The sequence below is a fragment of the Bombus huntii genome, chromosome 12, assembly GCF_024542735.1.
Source record: "Bombus huntii isolate Logan2020A chromosome 12, iyBomHunt1.1, whole genome shotgun sequence".
NCBI lineage: Eukaryota > Metazoa > Arthropoda > Insecta > Hymenoptera > Apidae > Bombus > Bombus huntii.
Window position 1 is genome coordinate 8,224,748 of NC_066249.1, and position 20,626 is coordinate 8,245,373.

A 20,626-nucleotide genomic window follows, 5' to 3' on the forward strand; every position below is an offset into this window, starting at 1 on the left:
CTCTCCAATTTCCATTTTCTACGCATTTAGTTCTACGCGTATTTATTTAGTTAAAGAGGGAGGGGCGGTTCACTCTGTCGATACATGCGTACATTCTAAAATTTAATCGCATAAAATGGAATAATAATTGTATACGTCGCTCATTCAGGAAGACGCTAAAATCGACGTTTATCAAAACATCGTTTATCAGAATTTATCAAGAACTTCTATAAAGATTATGTTTGTAGTGAACCCTCTGACTGGATATTTACTTTAAACAAGTAGATCGCATTATAGTTTAATTCTGCTATAATTTAGCTAGAAAATCTTTATCGCTGATTATATTTAGTACTATTGAATATAACACGCGAATCCGCTTAGTTTTAGTCTACGTTTCCTTTTCTTCTGGCATTTTAATTTCCATTTCCATCTTTCTTATGTTTACAATTATTACGACAAGTTACATTTTCAGTTTGCAATTCCCCATACACGTAGATAGATCACCCACCAAAAAAAAAAAAAAAAAAGAAAAAACAACCCAAGCGATTGGTAAAGAAACTTTTTATAAAATATTTATCTTCGTTTAACAAAATATCGTCGACCCTGAATTATTCGTGTACGTTTTGTAGGAATCCGCTGGCTCAGTTGGAAGAAGAGAAAAGGGAACATGATAATAAAATGAAGAAAATGGAGATTGATATGGAGCAGGTGTTTGAAATGAAAGTCAGAGAGAAGAAGCAAAAACTTAAGGACTCGGAAGCGGATGTAAGTATTCATCGGCTATGTATACGTACGCATCTTCGAAAGAACTTGTTTTAATCAGCGGAAAAATTGATTTAGCTACAAAGAAGGCACGAACAAATGAGACGCTCTTTGGAACAACAAGTGCGTGAATTAGAGGAAAAGAGACGAGCATTCGAGACTGAAAAATTAGCATGGGAACAACAGACTGGACACAGTATCGAAGAATTACGTAGACGCAGCCTGGAAGCTAATTCGAAAGAGTAAGTATTGTTTAAGTGTATAAGATCTGCTTCCGTTTGTCCACATTTTCGTAATCGTTACGATATACCATTCTTTATGTGAAAAGATATTAAATACAAAGAAGAAAATCTGCTTCTTGCACGAATGGAAAGCTATTTTACAAATTAGCAAGATATAGCTTTATACTTATAGTAACTGGGGAAACAGTATAGATGGACAGTGTAACGCTTTAACGAGTATACCGAATACTTTATCGAACTAAATGAGATGCAAATAACTAGAAATATCTTTTAATTGCTTAAATCTTTGCTTTAGGAAGATCATTCGGCTGAATATGTGCAATAAAAAGCATTTATAATAAGCTTGTAGCATAATTGTATTTTATTATAATTCACTATTACTAATCTTAATTACGATTATCGTTCTTTCTTATCTTGCCGTTCTCTCTGACAAATTTGCCATATCCGATTTTTTCTTTTTTTTTTTTTTTTTTTTTTTCGAAATTTATGTAGAAATGGTTCCACGCAGCTTAGTCTAATAGCAGGAAATTACTAATAATTATTAATAAGCATGTATAACGTAATCATCCCTTTGAACGTAATTCAAGTTCATTTAACATAATGTATTCATTCGATATTAATTCAACGTGATTCGGTACATTCCCTGGCAATTTTGTTTCGTTCCAAGATGATTGGTTTTAACAGGCTATTGTTAGGCAAATCAGCCATTCAAATATTACTGCTTCCAAGCTTTTTTAGATGACTAATTTTTCTTCTTTTCTTTTTCTTTTCTGTTTTTAAGATTACTTTTTAAATATTCGAAAAAAGATACATCGTTTCCACGTGTATGCGATGTCTGCTCCTTGTGCACCACGATTACGTGTACTGCAAGACCGAAAACGCAAAATACGTGCATACAATAGAAAGATATCTACTTGGAGTTTTTTTCGTTTGGAACGCTTAGTATTTGAAATTAGTACCGAATGTTTGATACGATGAAACGGAACAAGTATATTCTCGGCGTGTTCATTTAAGAAAGCTTTTTTTACGGACGAATGTTATGTGATGCTTGCGCTTGTTTGTTTGTTGTGTGTATACCATATCGGGGTGTCCCTTAATTTAGGACGGGATCAGTGTCTTCCGAGGGATCTGGCGGTGGCGGGGGTACATTGAAGGGTTCCCGAGGGATAGGAAGTCTCCTACGCCGTCACACCAGTTTCAAATCACCTCAAGACAGCCCTACACAGATACAGCTTGTCATACAACATCCCGAGCATCCTTAGTAGATCGTAGAATCTATATCTACATTTACTCACAAAATGCCTCTACGTCGCTGTGTCCAAGGACTAAAATCTTTCAAAACATTAACGTCGATCTCATTTTTTATACGTTTGTTGCGTGTGTTTATTTTACCGACGATACAACGTGTACGTACAAATATACCGATATATACAATGCGTATTCGTATACGTCCACGAAATTTAATTTACACATCGTACGAGTATTTGTGTATCTTTTTGTCTGCCCGTTATTTTTTCGATTAGCTTTGTTTTATAATTAGCAGGAGGTGTTCGCGTTGAAAAGTATGCTAATTAAGACTATTGTGAAATAGTATAATTCGGTTGCTGCGGTGTACGGTAGCAGGTATCTTTATCGCTTACGTTTTCTTTGTTTCTCGAACGTTTCATAAACGAAAACGACGAATATCCTTGAATATAAGACTAAGTTTATAATACACATATATCATAAATAACGAAGAATCACCGTCAGCTTGGAATCGAAGTGAATTAGTGGTATTTACGATGATCACTGTCATACGAATGCTTGTCTACTTATAATAGAATCGAGTACCATTAAGGAAGCTGAATAACGTCTGATGTTTATTTATAGGCGACGATGTTGCGAAAGACATTAAATCTTAGAGTGAAGAACTAGAGAAAGAAGATATCTTCGTATCGAAAATAAATTTTGATGGTAGTCTTACGTTATCCAGATAGATATTTTTAGACAGGCATATTTTTGGCACAAAGTTTGATAAAATTTACGTAAGCGTTGCAAAAACTCTTTATATTCATATGGATATCACAGTTTTATATTCACAGCAACATGCGTTACACTCATGCATAACTTAACTTGTATGAACTCAAAATAACATTCACACTTCGTCAAGTATTATGGAAAGCTATTGTAAACTCTGAACAAGCTGTCTGTTTATTTTTCTCTCCTTTTTGTTACTTTTATTTCCATTGATACATTCCAGTTCGCATGTATTGACATTCCCTTTGCATACGAGTTTAATATCTCTTTTCAGATCTTCAAATCGATATGAGTCGAACCGAGAGACAGCTTGATAAAGGGTAATACTAAACACGATCAATAATAATTGGTCAGAAAAAACGATTACTATGCATTGTTAATTTCATCATTAAACCTTTTTTTCGCAAATAAACGTAATGCTTTCCTAAAACATTTACTAACCATCTTCGTCGCCCTCGTTTTATTTAGCCTTATTGCGAATAAGCGATGTCCAGGATGATACCGATTAGTATCGGAAAAATATTTGAACGTGACTTTAAAACATACAGCGTGGCATATCGTACTTGCCTAACATGTGTCTACGTTACGCCTCCTTTTCCGTATTATGTGTTTTCACATTTTATGTATTTTGACGTTCACATGCACAAATATGTATGGAAAATAGCGATTTTATATGTATTTCTCCATTACAAATTGAACATCAAAGATCTGATTTGTTACGTATAAGATTTTAAACGTGTATTGCTTCAACAGTTTATTAATTACACATATAACGACTATATACATATAAATAGTTGCAATTTGAGAAGCAAAATATTCTTAAGTTACTTATAACAAGTATACGATACATTAACATTCAGAAAACAGAAAGTAACACTTGCAGATAGCATGTGACTCGATAGTCGTGGCCCATAAAAGTATATATTAAAAGTATCTCGAAGCATGATTTTGGCATGGCTAGATTATACGTATATTTCTGTATATATACGATAATTTTATTGTTGATGGATATACACATTGCACTGCATATCTTACACGATGAATTTCATAAGAGATTGTACTTTATATAACGATGATGAATTATATCATTTTCCATAAAATGGACATATTAATTTAATGAATATATAAAAATCAGATAACAAGGATATTTATGTTTTTACGAATAGCCAGATAGTAGTTTGTTGCAAGTCATCGATATTCTTCATAAAAGCAGAAGAAAAATCAGTAAATAACTACATCTTAAAATTCATTAACATATTTTGTAAGTTCTATTGTCATCTAATAAATGTAACAATTTCTTATCTCTACTGACGTTGTAATTCTTTTCAGGGCAGTCGACGGTAAGGATAAGAAGAATAAGAAGAAAGGACTATTCTAAGTCGACTTCAGAAAGACAACGTGAAGAGTGAGCTTTTCTTAAAGTAATCGATAGTAATTTTTCTTCAAAAATATCATATTGATAATGCGATTTCTTTAAGAGAAATTGGATATAAATTAACAAAAAAAAAAAAGTTTGACTTGAGAAAGATTTATCGATAAAATCTCCCGGTCTATTCTGCATCTGGCTTTTCAAAATTTTCATTTTTTCACGATACGATATTTTACGATTTTTTACATCTTAGAACAACGTTGCTCGTGCACATTTCGAAATCAGCAAAGATAAGGCGTGGCTCGGGAGATTCGTTAATTGATTAAAAGACAAGATAGGAATATGTGTTACTTAAATCATGCAGTTGACGTGTGTACTGTGTATACCATTCGTATAACGTTTATACGACCGCCTCGGCATTCTAATAATTCTTTTACGGGCATAAACGTGTTATGCTTTGAAGAGTGAAAATGAAAGTGTTTGTTCTGTCGTGTTTGCCTGTGCTTCTTCGCGCTTCCTATTATTAACGCCCGACAAAATCACACCTAGTACAATTCGATAAACAATAATTGTACAAAATGTAGACATAATTTCAAAGGACGTAATTTTCTTTAACAAAAGTGTTCAAAGGGATGCCGAAAGAGAGACAAAAGATCTTTGATTTCTTTCGATCAATCTTCGTTTCTCACACTGAATTATTTATGTATATTGTCCTTAACACTTTGAATATCACGATTATATGTCAATATTTATGTCGATATTTTAAATACGATAGTTATGTTAATATAGGTGTATAATATAAAAATATCAAGAAGTGTAAGATCTTAATGGCAATTCATGGAGATTTAAGTGTCAAAACAAAATGATCGAACGATAATCGCTCTTGTATCATACATTCTATGTATCATACGTAGCTGGAAGTGCAGATTCGGTTGAACGTGAGTTTCTAAGTACTGTTGCACACCTATTGTTTCTAGGCGGAGCGTAAAAATATCTTTCTCCATGGAAGAAAAAATCGAAACGTGCGATACACTATCGACCTAATAAACGAAAGAGGTCTCTGTATCTAAAGCTAGCAATAAGTTATATCGATGTTTCTATTACATAACCTAAATTGTTACAGGATAGCGCATTTATATAATTATAAAGGGATGATGCTCACCCTACGAAACAAATTGTATAAATAATTGTTTTACATCAATCATATTCTTCCTTTCAGTATTCGCTTAATGCGAGTAACAGCGTGCTGCTTTATAACGTAACGAATTATCGAACACGATGAAACTTAAACATAAGGAAAGGACAACGTTATTCGTCTTTTCACTCAACTCTCAACTCGCATCATTCTACGTCGGATCGTTGAATGTGATTCTAAATGAAGCAGTGGCCATATATATATACATATATAAATATATATTTATGTATAAATGAAATCGAGGAGATCGTAAGGATAAGTCCAATTCGTGTAAATTTAAGTTGTATCGATAACGAGACAAATCGGGTAAGATTAAATTGTATAAAATAAATCTAAGTGTATGCTGGATCGTCGTGATTCGAGACAGTGCGTTAATATTTCAGTTCACTGCAAAATCAAAGGAAATAGAAATTATTGAGTTACGAGCTAATTAAGTTTATTATCAAAGCGGATGGTAATCGAATTGATACGGAATATGTACGAGAAGAATAACCGTGCCGTCTCGAACCCGTCCAAGTATACGTTGGTATATGCAACAAGGATGGGCAAACCGATTTAGCAATAAGTTCCTTGACTTCTTTACGTCGCATATACGGTCAGTTGTGTTTCTTTTGTTTCTGCTGTTATCTATATCTTTTATTATCGGATACTTTGCAGAGGAACGTTCTCGCCAGATCAGAATCTTCGCAAAAGAAATCCAAAAGTTTGCCCAGTCTTGGATTTGTATTCTAAGCTAATTGAATTACTGGTGTGCCAATACGAAGAGAATAAGCATTTTATAATAACGCTAGTACGTGATTCTTCAGTTTTTGTAAAATAAGATTCGTGCGATTTTCTCATAACAGGCGGAGGAAAAAAGAAGTTTAAAAAAAAAAAAAAAGGATTTCGTCTCAATTTATTGGGAAAAACTACGTGTTACATTCCTATTTTGTACGGATTTTTCTAGGTAAAAAGACTCGACTCGTCACCTTGGTCTTTTCTCGATACCGACAATCCATTTAGAAGTTCAAAGCAAATCGCTTCGATCGCACGGAGAACGACGCCGATAGTTTGAAAAGTTTATTAGCAAAGATAATAAACGTAACGCTAAGGTATATTAGAACGATTTGTACTTGGGAACTACGTGGAAACAGATACTTTTCAAAATATCGATGTGTCTGAAAGAAAAAAGAAAGAGGAAGAAAGAGCGCTTAGAGATACAACCTTCTTCGATGTTAGAAACAGCAATGAATCTAAAAGCGGACATTTAACAAATAACTGAATGATTCGCAAATTCTGCACTGAATAATATTAAGCTCAATAGTATAAAACGTCTGAACAGTACGATATTTTTATCTAAACAGTAGTAAACATACATAACTCTCTCAAGAACGGAGGATTTTCCTTTGTATTCAGTTCTCTTTTATTTTTTTGTGTAAAAGAAAAGAAAAAGAAAAAAAAGGGAGAAAGGAAATTATTTAAGAGGACTCATTGGAACTTGCACTTGTTTTTTTTTTTTTTTTTTTTTTTTTTTTTATAAAAATTCCAATGAGGAAGACGTCGAAATCCGAAGTACAAACGCACATTCTACAGCGAAGATCAACTTAATGGAAACTAAGATTTTTAATACCATACGAGATTCAAATTGCAATGGATATTTTGTTGAAAATTTTCGTATCTATCTCTTCGAAGAACAAGAAAACAAGTGGAATAATCGAGTACTTAAGTTTTTACTTTTCTGAGAATGACGTTTCAGAAAGTTATAAAGCGGAAGATAAACTCCTTCGTGTTTCTAAGACCTAAGTATATCTCAATGATGAATAAAAGCAAAAGACTTATCTTATCGCTATTAAGGATTTATGCATCTGCTTAGTTGACCAAATAAAAGCTGTTTATACATTTCAATGTTGTATTACGCGTAGCTGTAAGATATAAAAAGTCGACGAAACGGAAGTGTATGATTTACTGTATGTTTACTCTAATCAGCAATGCTTATAATATTTAAATAGTTAATCGTCATAAATCGCGTGAGTCATCACGATACACGATCATTACACATATTATACGTATACGCCATACGCGAGGCACAACACAACAATAATAAAGGAAAAAGTAAAGCGAAAGTAGGTAAAACAAACGCGAATTATATTTTGCCGTGCCAGACGAAAACAAAGCTGCCGCCGCTATCTTGTAGAACATATTGTAATAATAATGATATCCAGAAAAATATCGTATAGTACATTATTATTATTATTATTATTATTATTATTATTATTATTATTATTATTATTACTATTATACTTTAGGATTATGTATTCAGTAAATTATATACAAAATTATCAAACACTATGTTACTGCGTTTCGAACCCATCTTTTGTGCATTTTTGAATACTAAATTTGTTTTTCATTCCTATGCAGATAAAATTATGTATATATGCATTGTACGTAATACAAAATGCATCACATAAGAACAAAAAAAGGAGTGAACGGATAATTGTTGTTTTACATTAATTTACGTGTTGTCGATGTTACAATATCCAAATCTTTCTTCGCAAACCTAAAATGAACGTACCAAATAATTCGAGGTATGTAATTCGTTTCAACATTGATTCTTCGTAATTTCTGCTCGTTCTTTTTCCTCCTTCTAAAATTCCATTATTTCAACCAAAAAAATTTGTAATCTAATTTCCGGTAAGAAAGCCATTTTCATATAAAATTATCATCCCCTCGTTCGTACCAATAGGCAAGACAACGTTCGTTCGTAACAAAAGTTTGGCGCATAATTTTACGCCACAATGTAAGTATTAGAAAAAATAAGTAGAAGTGACAAAGAGGTAAGCGATTTTTAAACGAGTCCAAACGTTTCTGATTACATATATTTCAGATTATAATGTTAAAAGAAACGCATACAATTTGCCTACATCATTGGTTCTTGAATTATTAATGTAAGATCATGAACCCGATGTTCTTGTGATGTTAATTATATGTAGAAAAATGTTTCATATGCAATTTTTTCGTTTCATATCGGCAAAATAAATTAAATACTATATGAATCTGTTAAAACGACAGACGATATGATGATTAAAAATCATAAATAATATATACACTCTTACATCACAAAAATGCCAATCGATTGACGAATGTTTCCTTTCACTCTATTAGCCACACCATATAGAAGAATCTACTGATTAAAGGTCAGAATTGTGTTAGAAAAATGAAATTTCCACTGTTATCTAGTAGTGAATTCTTCCCGACTAGATCGCACCATTTGCTTCGATCGACATTACTAAGTATTCTCACTAATGAAGATTGATTCTAGATGCTTATTTTCATCTGTATCATTACATTACGGCATATGTAAATGGTCCAATTCTTATAAATCTATTGATCCATTGATCAAATCTATTCCTTTCCAGTATCCTATATTCTAACTTACATACGTACAAATACAATGTACACACACAAAAAATATTATTAAAATCGAAATAATAAAGGATGGACAAAATATTTAAAAATTTGTCCTTGTAATTTTCCGTTGCGCACTTTCTTTCAGATCATTGCGAAATGTAAAAATTAATGTTCAAAACATATCTAAAAGAGAATAAATTATCTTGGAATATGTAAGGATACATATGATATAAATAAATCAAATATAATATATTCGTAAAGGAATCTAAATAAATGAATTTTTTATCCCCTCCATGTGAGAAGAGGGAATGTGACTGGTTGAATAAGCGGCGGCAACAGCTCGATGAGCAGCATTTAAGCGAGGAACGTTAGTTTGTAAATTTGGTTTCCTCTAATATGATCGATTAGCAAGTGAAACCTATAAGTGAGAAAAAAAAAGGTCAAACGAATTTCAAAGTACGTGCTAAGAAGTTATTCGGTGACCGTAATTTTCACCTGTCGAGTTTCACTTCTAACCTGGATTCGTCAGTGGGTCTGTATCTAGCAGTAAGTAATGTAGCAGTGTCCGTCCTCAAAGCACACATTTTCTTCGTTGCAAGTTGTCGACTCAAAACTACGAATGAAATTTTCAAAAATAATATTTGCTGAATTCTTATCGTTCCAAGACTATCATTGCAGTCAAGTGTCAAGAAAACATTACACGAAGGTAACGATATTTGGGGAACGAGTTTAATTCATATTCTACGGTCAACCGGCATCACGTGCATTTTCGAGTACAAGAAAACTATACGTTTCCTATATATTATCATAAGCATAGTACTTTAAGGATTACTTCAGAAAAATTATATGTACAGGAAGATTTATATAAACTACAAAGTATATTACAACATCTGACAAAATCGATCGATTAAAGTCAAATATCATGTGGCCAAAAGACGTTGGTATCAAAGCGATAGAAATATACTTTCCTGCTCAATATGTTGAGCAAACAGAGTTGGAACAATTTGATGGTGTGTCTGCTGGGAAATACACTATTGGCTTAGGTCAATCTAGGATGGGTTTCTGCAATGATCGTGAAGACATTAATTCTTTGTGCTTAACAGTTGTGCACCGATTAATGGATAGGTATGAAATAAAACCGCAAGATATTGGACGATTAGAAGTTGGAACTGAAACCATATTAGACAAGAGCAAATCAGTTAAATCTATTCTTATGCAGTTGTTTGAACCATATGATTGTACAGACATTGAAGGAGCTGATACAACCAATGCCTGCTATGGAGGTACAGCTGCTCTTTTAAATGCCATATCTTGGGTAGAAAGCAGTGCCTGGGACGGCAGACTGGCCTTAGTCGTTGCGGGTGATAATGCTGTATATTCTTCTGGAAGTGCTAGACCAACTGGAGGTGCTGGAGCTGTGGCAATGTTAATTGGTCCAAATGCACCTTTAATAATTGATCGTGGAGTAAGATCATCGTGCATGAAACACGCGTATGATTTTTACAAGCCAAATTTAAAGTCTGAATATCCTATTGTAGATGGAAAATTATCGGTTCAGTGTTATCTTAATGCATTAGATACTTGTTATCAGACTTACTGTAAAAAGATGAGGAACAAGCACAATCACAATGTGACTCTAGACAGCTTTAACGCGTTTTTATTTCATTCTCCGTACTGTAAATTAGTACAAAAGTCATTTGCCAGACTAGCTTTTATTGATTTCTTAAACATATCTAAGGAGGAAGTATCTAAAAAACATCCAGAATTAGCGCAATTTCACGATGTTAAATTAGAAGACACTTATTTTAATAGAGATATTGAGAAATCATTTATGAATTTGAGTAAGCCAAATTTTCAGCAGAAAACACAGCCTTCTTTAATGATAGCAAATCAAGTAGGAAATATGTATACTCCATCTGTATACACTGGATTGGCCTCCTTGCTAATTAGTAAGCCTATAAAAGAATTAGCAGGCTCTAAGGTGGGAGTATTTTCATATGGTTCGGGACTTTGTTCTACTATGTATTCATTAACGATAACAAACGAATGTAACGAAAAATCAAATTTAATGAAAATTATCTCTTCGCTCTCTTATATTAAAAAAGAACTTGATGCTCGTCAAAAGATTTCCCCAGAAGCTTATACAAAGGAATTAGAATGGCGTGAACAGAATTGTCATACTGTACCATTTACTCCTCATAGTACCACTAAAAATATGTTTCCTGGAGCCTACTATCTTGTACAAGTGGATGAAAAATATAGAAGGACTTACAATAGAGTGTGAAGATTTTGCTATTCCTTAAATAAGCTATTTGGGGTTTTTGTATCAATTATCGAATCAAAATCACGGTGGTGTATGATTATGTATATAATTTAAAAAATGAATTAGTTAATAACTAGCATAAAATATTTTTACCAAACAAAAATGTTCTTAATGCGATATTCATATGCTATGAAATGTACACTTTTGACTTTTAAATCTATTTATAAATATAAAAAATTTATTAATACAAATCATATAATAGATATATCAATTACTTTCACAAAAATACCTCTGTTCATATATATATTTATTTATTATGTACAGTTTTTAATATATCTATTGTACATGTTCTATATTCTTTTTAGTTAGCAAGGAAGCTACAATCATTGTGCTTTATTATATTAGAAATATTATAATTTATAATATATTATAATTCATGTAAAAAGCCTTTAAAGAAGTATTCCCTTTTAGTGCATTTTTGTTTAATATTAATTGGTTAATTATGTAAATATTTATAAAAATAATAAAGAATTAAACACAGATTTTATGCACATGTTAAAAAATGTTGTTCCTTTAACCTTTCGATGTTCACAGTTTTTTGTATGCACATATAGAAGGATTGATTATGCCCATGATGGATAAGAGTGCCAATGGGTTAATCATGAAGTTGTTCCTACATTAGGGGTATATATCCATATGTACATAGAGTGTAATATATCGAAAGTGAAATGGCTTGTATGTAAAAAGATAATTCAATAATTTTATTGTTTTTTCCCTGCATATGTAAGTCAACTGGTATGTTAATTACAACAAAATTTTCAAATTTTGATATATTTTGTCAAAAAAGTGAACACTTGTAGTTTATGCGTCGTAATTCACAAGCAAATGTTTATCTTGTTTAACTAATATCTTCTTAAATATTTTTATTTTAATTATATGATAGATAAACGTGAAGTACATCATATACATTTTATTTCAATAATTTCGATATTACAATAACATTAAAAAAATAGTACAATAGCAAATTTTTTCTTTAAAAAAATATATTAATATAATATTTGTTCTTTTTGAGATTCGTTTCATTAAAAATAAATACGTGCATTAACTTTTGCTACATATATAAATAGTTGAAATATATCAGTGACGCTGAATATTATGAAATCTAAGCATTTGTATTTACAAATGTATACGTTTAAAATACTCGATCTTAAGTCTCTAGTGAAATAGCAGATAAAGAGAGAATAGTAATTTTTCAGATTAATACAAAATCCATAATGAATTCCTGTTCCATAATCAAATGGTCACAAAATACTGGCTTTGTAGCACAATTATTACTATTCTGTCATTATTAACAATATAATTAATTTCTTTTAATATCACATTATTTGGATAGTTATAAAAATATTGTACATTGTTTTTCCATTTTATATACAAATTTAAACATAGTAAAGATATGTATATCATTTGTTTATAAACCACTACCTAAAATATTTTGTATGGACAACCTGAACAAGAAGACAATTTTCTACTTGCACCAAGTCTAACAACTTCATCTTCATTAGCATTTATTTGACGATTTTCATGTCTTCTCTGGAAAGAAGTAAACATATGCATTTCTTTAAGATTATATGATATATGATTATGAAAACAGTATATGTTTACTTATATTTTATATTTTTATATCTTTTTTTATTATATATTTTACATTTTATATGAAAGCCAAATGCTTACTTTAAGTTCTGCTGCCAGGTAGAAAAATACAGAATCTATATTGGTATTCTCTTTGGCTGATGTTTCTACCACTTGTAACACTTCAGGAAGATATTGACAAAGAGCTTCTGCCTCTCCTTTCTCAACCTCTCGTAGACTTTCTAAATCACATTTGTTACCTATAAGTTTTTTATTTGTTAATATATAGTATTCAAAGCATAATTAAAACAAAATATACAAACAAATCTCACCAACTAAAATTAATAACACATGTGATGAAGTATACCTTCGTACTTCTTCTACCCAATGTTGTAAGCTTAAGAATGTAGATCTCTTTGTAATATCATAAACTGAAAGTTGTTTAAGCCATTATAAATATTTCCATAGTTAAGTGAACAAAAAGGTAGAAATAATATCTTTCACATACCTACAATAACACCATTAGCAGATCTATAGTAACTTTGGGTTATTGTACGAAATCTTTCTTGGCCAGCTGTATCCCATATTTGCAACTAATAATAATAAAATATCTTTAAACATTTTGAATGATTTGTATATCATTATATATTAAGTGATATATATATTTTATATAAAAAAATTATATTACTAATTTGAAAAACATAATGTAACAATATTTCTTATGTATTATAATATAGCTGTTCTATTTTATATAATTAAAGAAAATGATATTATCAATACCAGTTTGTACAAAATAATTCAAGCTAAAGTGAAAGTTCGCTTTTAACAAAAAATTATCTATTCGATCTCACATTCCCATGTTAAATTATATTTATTTAAATAATTTTATATTAAAGAAGCTATTGAGCTCTCTTCTTTAAAATTTATATATAAATTACTTGTAGGTTATAAATGTCAAAAAAATTGGAGAAATATAGCGATATTGATCATAGATCAAATAAACGTACCTTAACTTTCTTGTCATCGATTAGTACAGTCTTCATGGAAAAGTCTACACCAATTGTGTTTCCATGCCTCTCGATAAATGTACCAGATCGAAATCTTTGAACAACACATGTTTTTCCTGTCCCACAATCGCCAATGAGCACAATCTTGAACAAGTAATCAAAATTTTCATCGTTCGTGGCCATCAAATTGTCCGGATCACGGTTCGACATTTCTTTCCTATCGTCGAAGTAATTTATCAAATCGACGACACTCTTTATAATCCGCACATCCAGACCTACCGTCTACTTACGCCATTGTTTCACTCAACTCGTAACTCCACCACTTTATAAATGTTCTTATAATTAGTGCAGTTGGTACGCGTAAGATATTCATTGAAACCAGATTCAAACATTAGATTTCTTTTCTTTTTCAATCTAACCTGTTATGCACCTTTTATTTTATAATTACAAATTCACCAATTTTTTATAAAAATAAATCGTTTCTGATGAAGTTTAAGGTACAATGTATTTATTTTATTTAAAAATTAGATGGTACTTCAATACACTCACTACAAATACAAAATTACATTTTACTTCAATAAGATGAATATAGGTGTTATATGCATTTATTATAAACATATTTTCACATAAACATACTCTATATCTAATTAATTATAAATATAGTAGAAATTAAAATAACAATTATTGTCGTGATGTGAATTTTGAAAGGCCTTCTAATAAGCTAACATACGCGGTATGTTCGTAACTCGTACTCAGGTCAATCAATTTCTCCGCAAACTCGTTTGAAATGCCTTTCTCTTCGAGATAATTCATCAGCAAGTCATATAGATACTGAAAAATAAATATTATATATATTTCTATAAGCATATATAAAAAGAAACATGAAATTAATTAGATAAGAATCTGTAGTAAATCATTGTCACATTCTCAAGTATTAATTTTATCAATAATAAAATTATTCTATGTGCGAATGTTTTATTTTTCCAAAGATCAATAATCAAATTGGTTACCAGATACTCCAATTTGTACTCAACACTTTGGTTTATTTTTTATAGATACATATAAGCTCATTATAGAATATATATATTAATTACTTACCCCATCAATAATTTCACCAGCAACGGCATACACTTTGTCAGAATGTTCTCCTGTATATAAAGTAATTTCATCTATACCAAAGATGTCATCTGAAATTAAATGGATGTATGAAAAACACATTCATCTAATCGTACAATAGTACATACATGTATTGCTATAAGTTAGAATTCAATGTTACTTACTATAACTTTCATTGGCACCTGATGCACCAGGTTCATTGTTAAAGGAACAGGTGAATCCAAGAGTCTGATTTTCTCTAACTATATCAACTGTGAAGGATGGTTTACTTTTCATATCACCAATGTCTGGAGTATCACTAGTCATTTCAACATCAGGTTCAGAATCAGAATCAACAGTATGATTTATGTTAAATGAGATTCTAATTCTGTAAAAGATAATTTGTAGTAAAAGAAGAAATGTATTTTCTACTGAAAATAGTTTATCATATTTTGTAATAATATAGCATGTTAAAAGTTCTCTTACATTTCATTATCTTGCTTCTTTTCCAAATTAACATCTGCCCCATCAAGCGAGACTTTAAAACCATCTAATTGAGTGGGAATAGTTTTTAATTTTTGTGCATTCTTTTCTGCTATGATTTCTTCAGCTAAAAATTCTACAAGCTCCTTCTCAGCTATAAAAAGGAAAAGGAAATAATTATGATAAAGCGATAAAACAATTACTTAATGAAAATATTTCAGTCCTAAAATAAATAAAGTATATAAAACTTATATTATTAGTAACATAGATATATCACAATATAAATGTATAAATGTTTAAAAATGCAATTACTGAAATTTACAATATATATGATTGATTTATATGACGATGAAATGATGAAATAAATTACGATATAACGTACCTTTCGTATGAGAATGCCGACAATAACCGAAATTACAAGAAACACTTGGATGCTTAAATAGTTTTGTCGAAGTGATAGGTGTGATTCGGATTCGTCGAGAATCGTTCCACAGTGTTCTTAATTGATTACTTGCGATTCCTGTAGTCGAAGTTGCCGTATACAAATTTTTAATTACCGGCGAACATAATGTCTTCCTTATTATTCCATTCATTTTAATGTTCACAATTAACGTTGGCTTTCTTCGAATCGTATAGGTATACGCATAAAATGGTTTTCTGGTAAACCGAACACGAGGTAGGATGAATATCACCGTCACGAATTCATAAACTATATAGTCTACCGTCCCCTTGTAATTTCTAGAACAAACATTTGTATGGTGATTTCTAGTAATTTTTTGTTCGAAGTGAAGATTGGAATTAACACATGTGACGTCGCCCAAAAGTAGATTGTCATCATGTTATTAATTCCTATGGTCACGACAGCGCGCGCTATCTAAATATTCGAATAACTTACTCAACTTAGCTTTTAACTTCATAATAATAAAGACAACCTTACTCGAAATAAACATTAATTACGCTAACGAAATACTCGACTAGATTAGATGATCACTGGAGTAAGGAAAAGTCCACAAACAGGAATGCAACTGGAAACAACAAAAGGAGATAATTGCAACGTTGTGTGTCCGCTCGTTTCTACCGCCAAGAAACATCCAGAGCTTTTCGACGAACAGTGTAGCCTTTGACCACCACAGAGCCTTATTTTGAGTGTCTTGAACGATCTTTCTATTCATCTCTAGTATAAGCTCTATGCTATCTTATATTGATATATTATCCTTGGTTGATATCGCAAAAAAATAGTGGGAAACGTACAGGAAATACCTCAGTAGAAATACCGCCATAAAAAATATCAAATACAATACGTTGTGTGATGTAGATATATCATTAGCTTTATTTGACGTTTTAGAAGTTAGTATCACTGTTTTAAAAGATGTATTCACTTACGGAAGGAGCATTGGATGTAAGTTTAAACATAGTATTTGTATTTTATGATACAATTGTGATGCAATTTATTTTGTCTGATTTTTAGAAAATCATGAACGGGATCGAGGTCGATAGGCCGATATTGCAAATATTGGTAAATAAACTATGTCCTCCGTCTAATTTGCTTTCAGACTGAAGTATCTCATTTTTGAATACGATAATTGTTTATAGGGTCACAAGAAATTGTCCAGTTCAAATAGTGGAGAACGTTACAGACTTCTCGTATCTGATGGAAAACGAATAAATTCATTTACGATGCTTGCCACACAATTAAATTCAATGATAACTGATAATGTATTAACAGAATTTTCCATTTGCCAAATAAATAGATATGCTATAAGTGTGGTAAATAATGCTGGCAAACAAAAGTACGCAATAATTATTTATTAAATAAAGAATAACAAAATTTTATTAACAATTCAACATTGAATTCTTTTTATTTTAGACGAGTAATGGTGATATTAAGTGTTGATTTAAAAGTTGCGGGTGATGAAGTTGGACGTAAAATTGGTAATCCAACAAATGCTGACGCTGATGGTGAATCTAAACCAGCACAAAGTGTACAGTCTGCGCAAGCTGCTTCACAACAGCAAAGTAATACACACTAACTATGAATTAGTACAAATCGTATCAATAACATGTTATTTTAATATTTTATTATTCAGGTAGCTTGATGTCAAAGCATAGCGGTCAACAGTCTTCTACCAGTGATATATCCACAATCCCAATCGTTGCATTGAGTCCTTATCAAAACAGGTGTGTTTAATTTTTCATTTTTTTTAAGTGTCACAGTTTTTTAGTGTGCTAAATAATCTTTTACATAGGTGGGTAATAAAGGCACGAGTTGTCAATAAATCTGCCATTAGAACGTGGAGTAATTCACGTGGTGAAGGAAAATTGTTTTCCATGGATCTTGTGGACGAAAGTGGAGAGATTAGATGCACTGCATTTAGAGATCAGTGTGATAAATTCTATGATATGATTGAGGTAATTAGTGTGCTGTTGTATGTATTTTATAATGTTGCATCATAATATACATCTTATTGCAGATTGGGAAGGTTTATTACATTTCCAGAGCATCTTTAAAAACTGCAAATAAGCAATTTAATAATTTAAAAAACGATTATGAAATGACTCTAACTGGTGATTCAGAAATAATTCCATGTCATGACACTGGAGATGAAATTCCAACTCTTCAGTTTGATTTCATACCAATAAACAATATAGAGCAAAAGGAGAAAAATGATATAATAGGTAAATATTGAATTGAAATGTATACTATTTATATATTGTATCATAACACTTTAATCTATTATCTATTAATCATAACACTTATTTGTTGCAGATGTTTTGGCTATTGTAAAATCTCGTGGTGATTTGCAGATGTTAGTATCACGAACCACTGGTAAAGACATGAAAAAAAGGGATATTAATCTCATTGATGAAAGTAATACTATGGTAAAAATTTTACCTGACTAAATTCAATGAATAAAAAAGTTTTTATAATATTACATAAAATGAGATTTTAGGTAACGCTTACACTATGGGGTACACAAGCTGAAGAATTTTCAGGAAATGATAATCCAGTTTTAGCCATTAAAGGAGCTCGTGTTGGCGAATTTAACGGTGGAAAGAATTTGTCTACTCTCAGTGGAACTGCTGTACAGGTTGATCCAGATATTCCAGAAGCACATAGGTGTCAAAGTCATTAATAAATCTCTGAAGCTAATATTGTAATTGCAAAAAATCTTGGTTTTAGAGTAATACTTTTTATTTTAATATAGATTACGAGGTTGGTTTAACACAACTGGATGTCATGAAGAAGCAAAGCCACTTTCAAGAGCATTTGGAAGTGCAGCTCAAATGTCTCAGGCATTGATCACAATTGGCGAAGCAAACAGTCAGATAGATAAAAAGAACGGTCCGGAAATATTTACGGTGAAGGCGACCATTAATCTCTTACGCACTGAAAATATTTTATATAAATCGTGCCCTAGTGAAAACTGCAAAAAAAAGGTAATTATTATCTCGTACTTTATAAGTAGATATAATAAAACACCATCAATTAAGAGATTGTATTTTGCAGGTGATAGATCAAGCAAATGGCATGTACAGGTGCGAAAAATGTAATAAAGAATTCCCTAACTTCAAATATCGTTTACTTGGAAGCGTAAGTGCAAAATAAATTTTGTTTTCATCTATTTAGATGCAAATCAGATTTATTAATATTTAGCATTCTTGCAGCTAAGCTTGGCTGACTGGACAGACAATATGTGGGTCACGGCATTTAATGACGAAACAGAGAAAATTTTAGGTATTACAGCTCAGGAACTTGGAGAATTAAAAGAAAATGATAACGATGCTTACCTGGAAAAACTTGGCGAAGTAACATTTAAAAGTTTCATATTTAAGATAAGAACGAAAATGGAAACATTCGGTGTAAGTTGACTCAATGCAATGATTCTAATATTTGATTCCAAGAGTCTAATATTTGTGATTATTTACCGCACTGGATTATTTACAGGATGAAAACAGGTTAAGATCAACATGTATTGATGTATCCCCAACCGATTGTAAAGCCTACAACGAAGACTTAATAACCAAACTCAAAGAATTAACTGGTATTGATAGTACATAAAGTTATTCCATTCCTGATAATATTTTCTAGAGTTGCGCATGTCTGAGCTCTTTTTGTTTGAAAAAATATCAGTATATTTTTATATTGTTAATTAATCCAATAATAATTTTTTGATATTTCATCACATATTTGTGTGTAATTCAATAATTTCTATATTTAACAACGTTAAATATACTTTGAAAAATGTAATTACCATAAATTACTCCATTAATTTTCCTACATAAATAGCTATAAATTTAGTAAATATTAAACCTATTACATACATATTTATCATAATATGGTCGTGCTGTTCATTAAACTAAGACGTGTTAGGCTTTGCTAAATAATTACGGTGTATAAAAACGTGAAATCGTGTTCCGAATAAACTTATATGTAGATAATCTTGCAATTCGGCATGATTCATTAGAATTATTATGTAGCAGCGTATTATTGTTTAACAAAGTCATCGAAGCTATGAGTATATGTAATTACATATATGCATTTTTCGTAAAGTTACGCATGAATAAAACCAGTTTAGTTAGAAATATCATACAAACATAATTGCATTTAGTCGACATTATCATCGTTGTGAAAGCAAAGTGTTATATCCCAGTCTTACTATTATAAATGTACTATTATAAATTACTATAATAAATATGTTATATGCCAGTTGATACTATTAGGCAGTGGGACTAAGAGTACTTATAATAATGACGACATTACCCTAAACGTGTTTATAATGATGTTATGAATGAATAAACTATATCATGTACGAATGTGTATGTATATACATATATATATAATGGTGTATATATATATATATATATGTTGAATCATCACCTTTTAAATAAATTTACAACTTAAAGATTACGTAATATCCTTATCGTACAATAAGGATTAATTCGTTAATGCCATTTGTATTACCGAAAAATATAAGTCACTTACAATGAACCGTATCTGTTAATACATATAATGATTAAAAAGTAATTGGAGTTTATGTATCATACTACTTGAATTATTCACCATCTGTCGAATGGCCCACATAATTGCATAACTATAGTAAACAGCATGATTATTTTAAGTATTACATTGATACTTAACAAATTTGGGAATTATATTTGAATTCAAAGATTCAAAAATTTAACTTTGTTTTAAGTCTT

General features: G+C 30.9%; 5 protein-coding genes across 18 annotated transcripts in view; 3 read left to right on the forward strand and 2 right to left on the reverse strand.

Annotated features, from left to right (window-relative positions):
* The window catches only part of LOC126871925 (septin-7), a 42,725-nt gene extending 35,986 nt beyond the window's left edge, over positions 1-6,739 (forward strand). For 6 of the 12 annotated variants that reach the window (XR_007691793.1, XR_007691791.1, XR_007691792.1 and 3 more), the window contains 5 exons: positions 609-744; positions 820-983; positions 2,086-2,936; positions 4,166-4,260; positions 4,329-6,739. Coding sequence is in view for 4 of the 12 variants with exons in the window: in XM_050631290.1 (XP_050487247.1) it covers positions 609-744; positions 820-983; positions 2,086-2,245 (460 nt within the window). In the remaining 8 variants the exon portion in view is untranslated. Of the gene's footprint in view, positions 1-608; positions 745-819; positions 984-2,085; positions 4,100-4,165; positions 4,261-4,328 lie in introns of those variants that run through there. The other 6 variants (XM_050631291.1, XM_050631293.1, XR_007691786.1 and 3 more) reach the window with 5 other exon arrangements.
* A 2,553-nt stretch (positions 6,740-9,292) lies between these two features.
* On the forward strand, positions 9,293-11,472 carry LOC126871936 (hydroxymethylglutaryl-CoA synthase 1). Its single transcript, XM_050631316.1, has one exon. It carries the CDS (start codon positions 9,873-9,875, stop codon positions 11,232-11,234), a length of 1,362 nt encoding a protein of 453 aa, XP_050487273.1. The 5' UTR covers positions 9,293-9,872; the 3' UTR covers positions 11,235-11,472.
* A 696-nt stretch (positions 11,473-12,168) lies between these two features.
* LOC126871957 (ras-related protein Rab-43) lies at positions 12,169-14,188 on the reverse strand. 2 transcript variants are annotated; one of them, XM_050631359.1, is made up of 5 exons: positions 13,850-14,188; positions 13,351-13,435; positions 13,175-13,273; positions 12,945-13,084; positions 12,169-12,803 (listed from the first exon to the last, which is right to left on the reverse strand). In XM_050631359.1, exons 1-5 carry the CDS (start codon positions 14,057-14,059, stop codon positions 12,696-12,698), a joined length of 642 nt encoding a protein of 213 aa, XP_050487316.1. In that variant the 5' UTR covers positions 14,060-14,188; the 3' UTR covers positions 12,169-12,695. The 2 variants fall into 2 exon arrangements, with proteins under 2 accessions (XP_050487316.1, XP_050487315.1); XM_050631358.1 differs by having other exon boundaries at positions 12,945-13,102; positions 13,850-14,186.
* Positions 14,189-14,340: 152 nt separating this feature from the next.
* On the reverse strand, positions 14,341-16,159 carry LOC126871954 (complement component 1 Q subcomponent-binding protein, mitochondrial). Its single transcript, XM_050631353.1, has 5 exons — positions 15,810-16,159; positions 15,431-15,581; positions 15,130-15,332; positions 14,948-15,036; positions 14,341-14,680 (listed from the first exon to the last, which is right to left on the reverse strand). The coding sequence occupies exons 1-5, from the start codon at positions 16,018-16,020 to the stop codon at positions 14,531-14,533; spliced, it is 804 nt and encodes a 267-aa protein (XP_050487310.1). The 5' UTR covers positions 16,021-16,159; the 3' UTR covers positions 14,341-14,530.
* A 233-nt stretch (positions 16,160-16,392) lies between these two features.
* LOC126871928 (replication protein A 70 kDa DNA-binding subunit) lies at positions 16,393-20,468 on the forward strand. 2 transcript variants are annotated; one of them, XM_050631298.1, is made up of 13 exons: positions 16,399-16,826; positions 16,896-16,943; positions 17,021-17,217; positions 17,295-17,443; positions 17,515-17,605; positions 17,674-17,836; positions 17,899-18,103; positions 18,195-18,307; positions 18,379-18,545; positions 18,634-18,865; positions 18,936-19,019; positions 19,094-19,288; positions 19,374-20,468. In XM_050631298.1, exons 1-13 carry the CDS (start codon positions 16,797-16,799, stop codon positions 19,485-19,487), a joined length of 1,788 nt encoding a protein of 595 aa, XP_050487255.1. In that variant the 5' UTR covers positions 16,399-16,796; the 3' UTR covers positions 19,488-20,468. The 2 variants fall into 2 exon arrangements, with proteins under 2 accessions (XP_050487256.1, XP_050487255.1); XM_050631299.1 differs by lacking the exon at positions 19,374-20,468 and having other exon boundaries at positions 16,393-16,826; positions 18,634-18,864; positions 18,934-19,019; positions 19,094-19,237.
* The last annotated feature ends 158 nt before the right edge of the window (positions 20,469-20,626 follow it).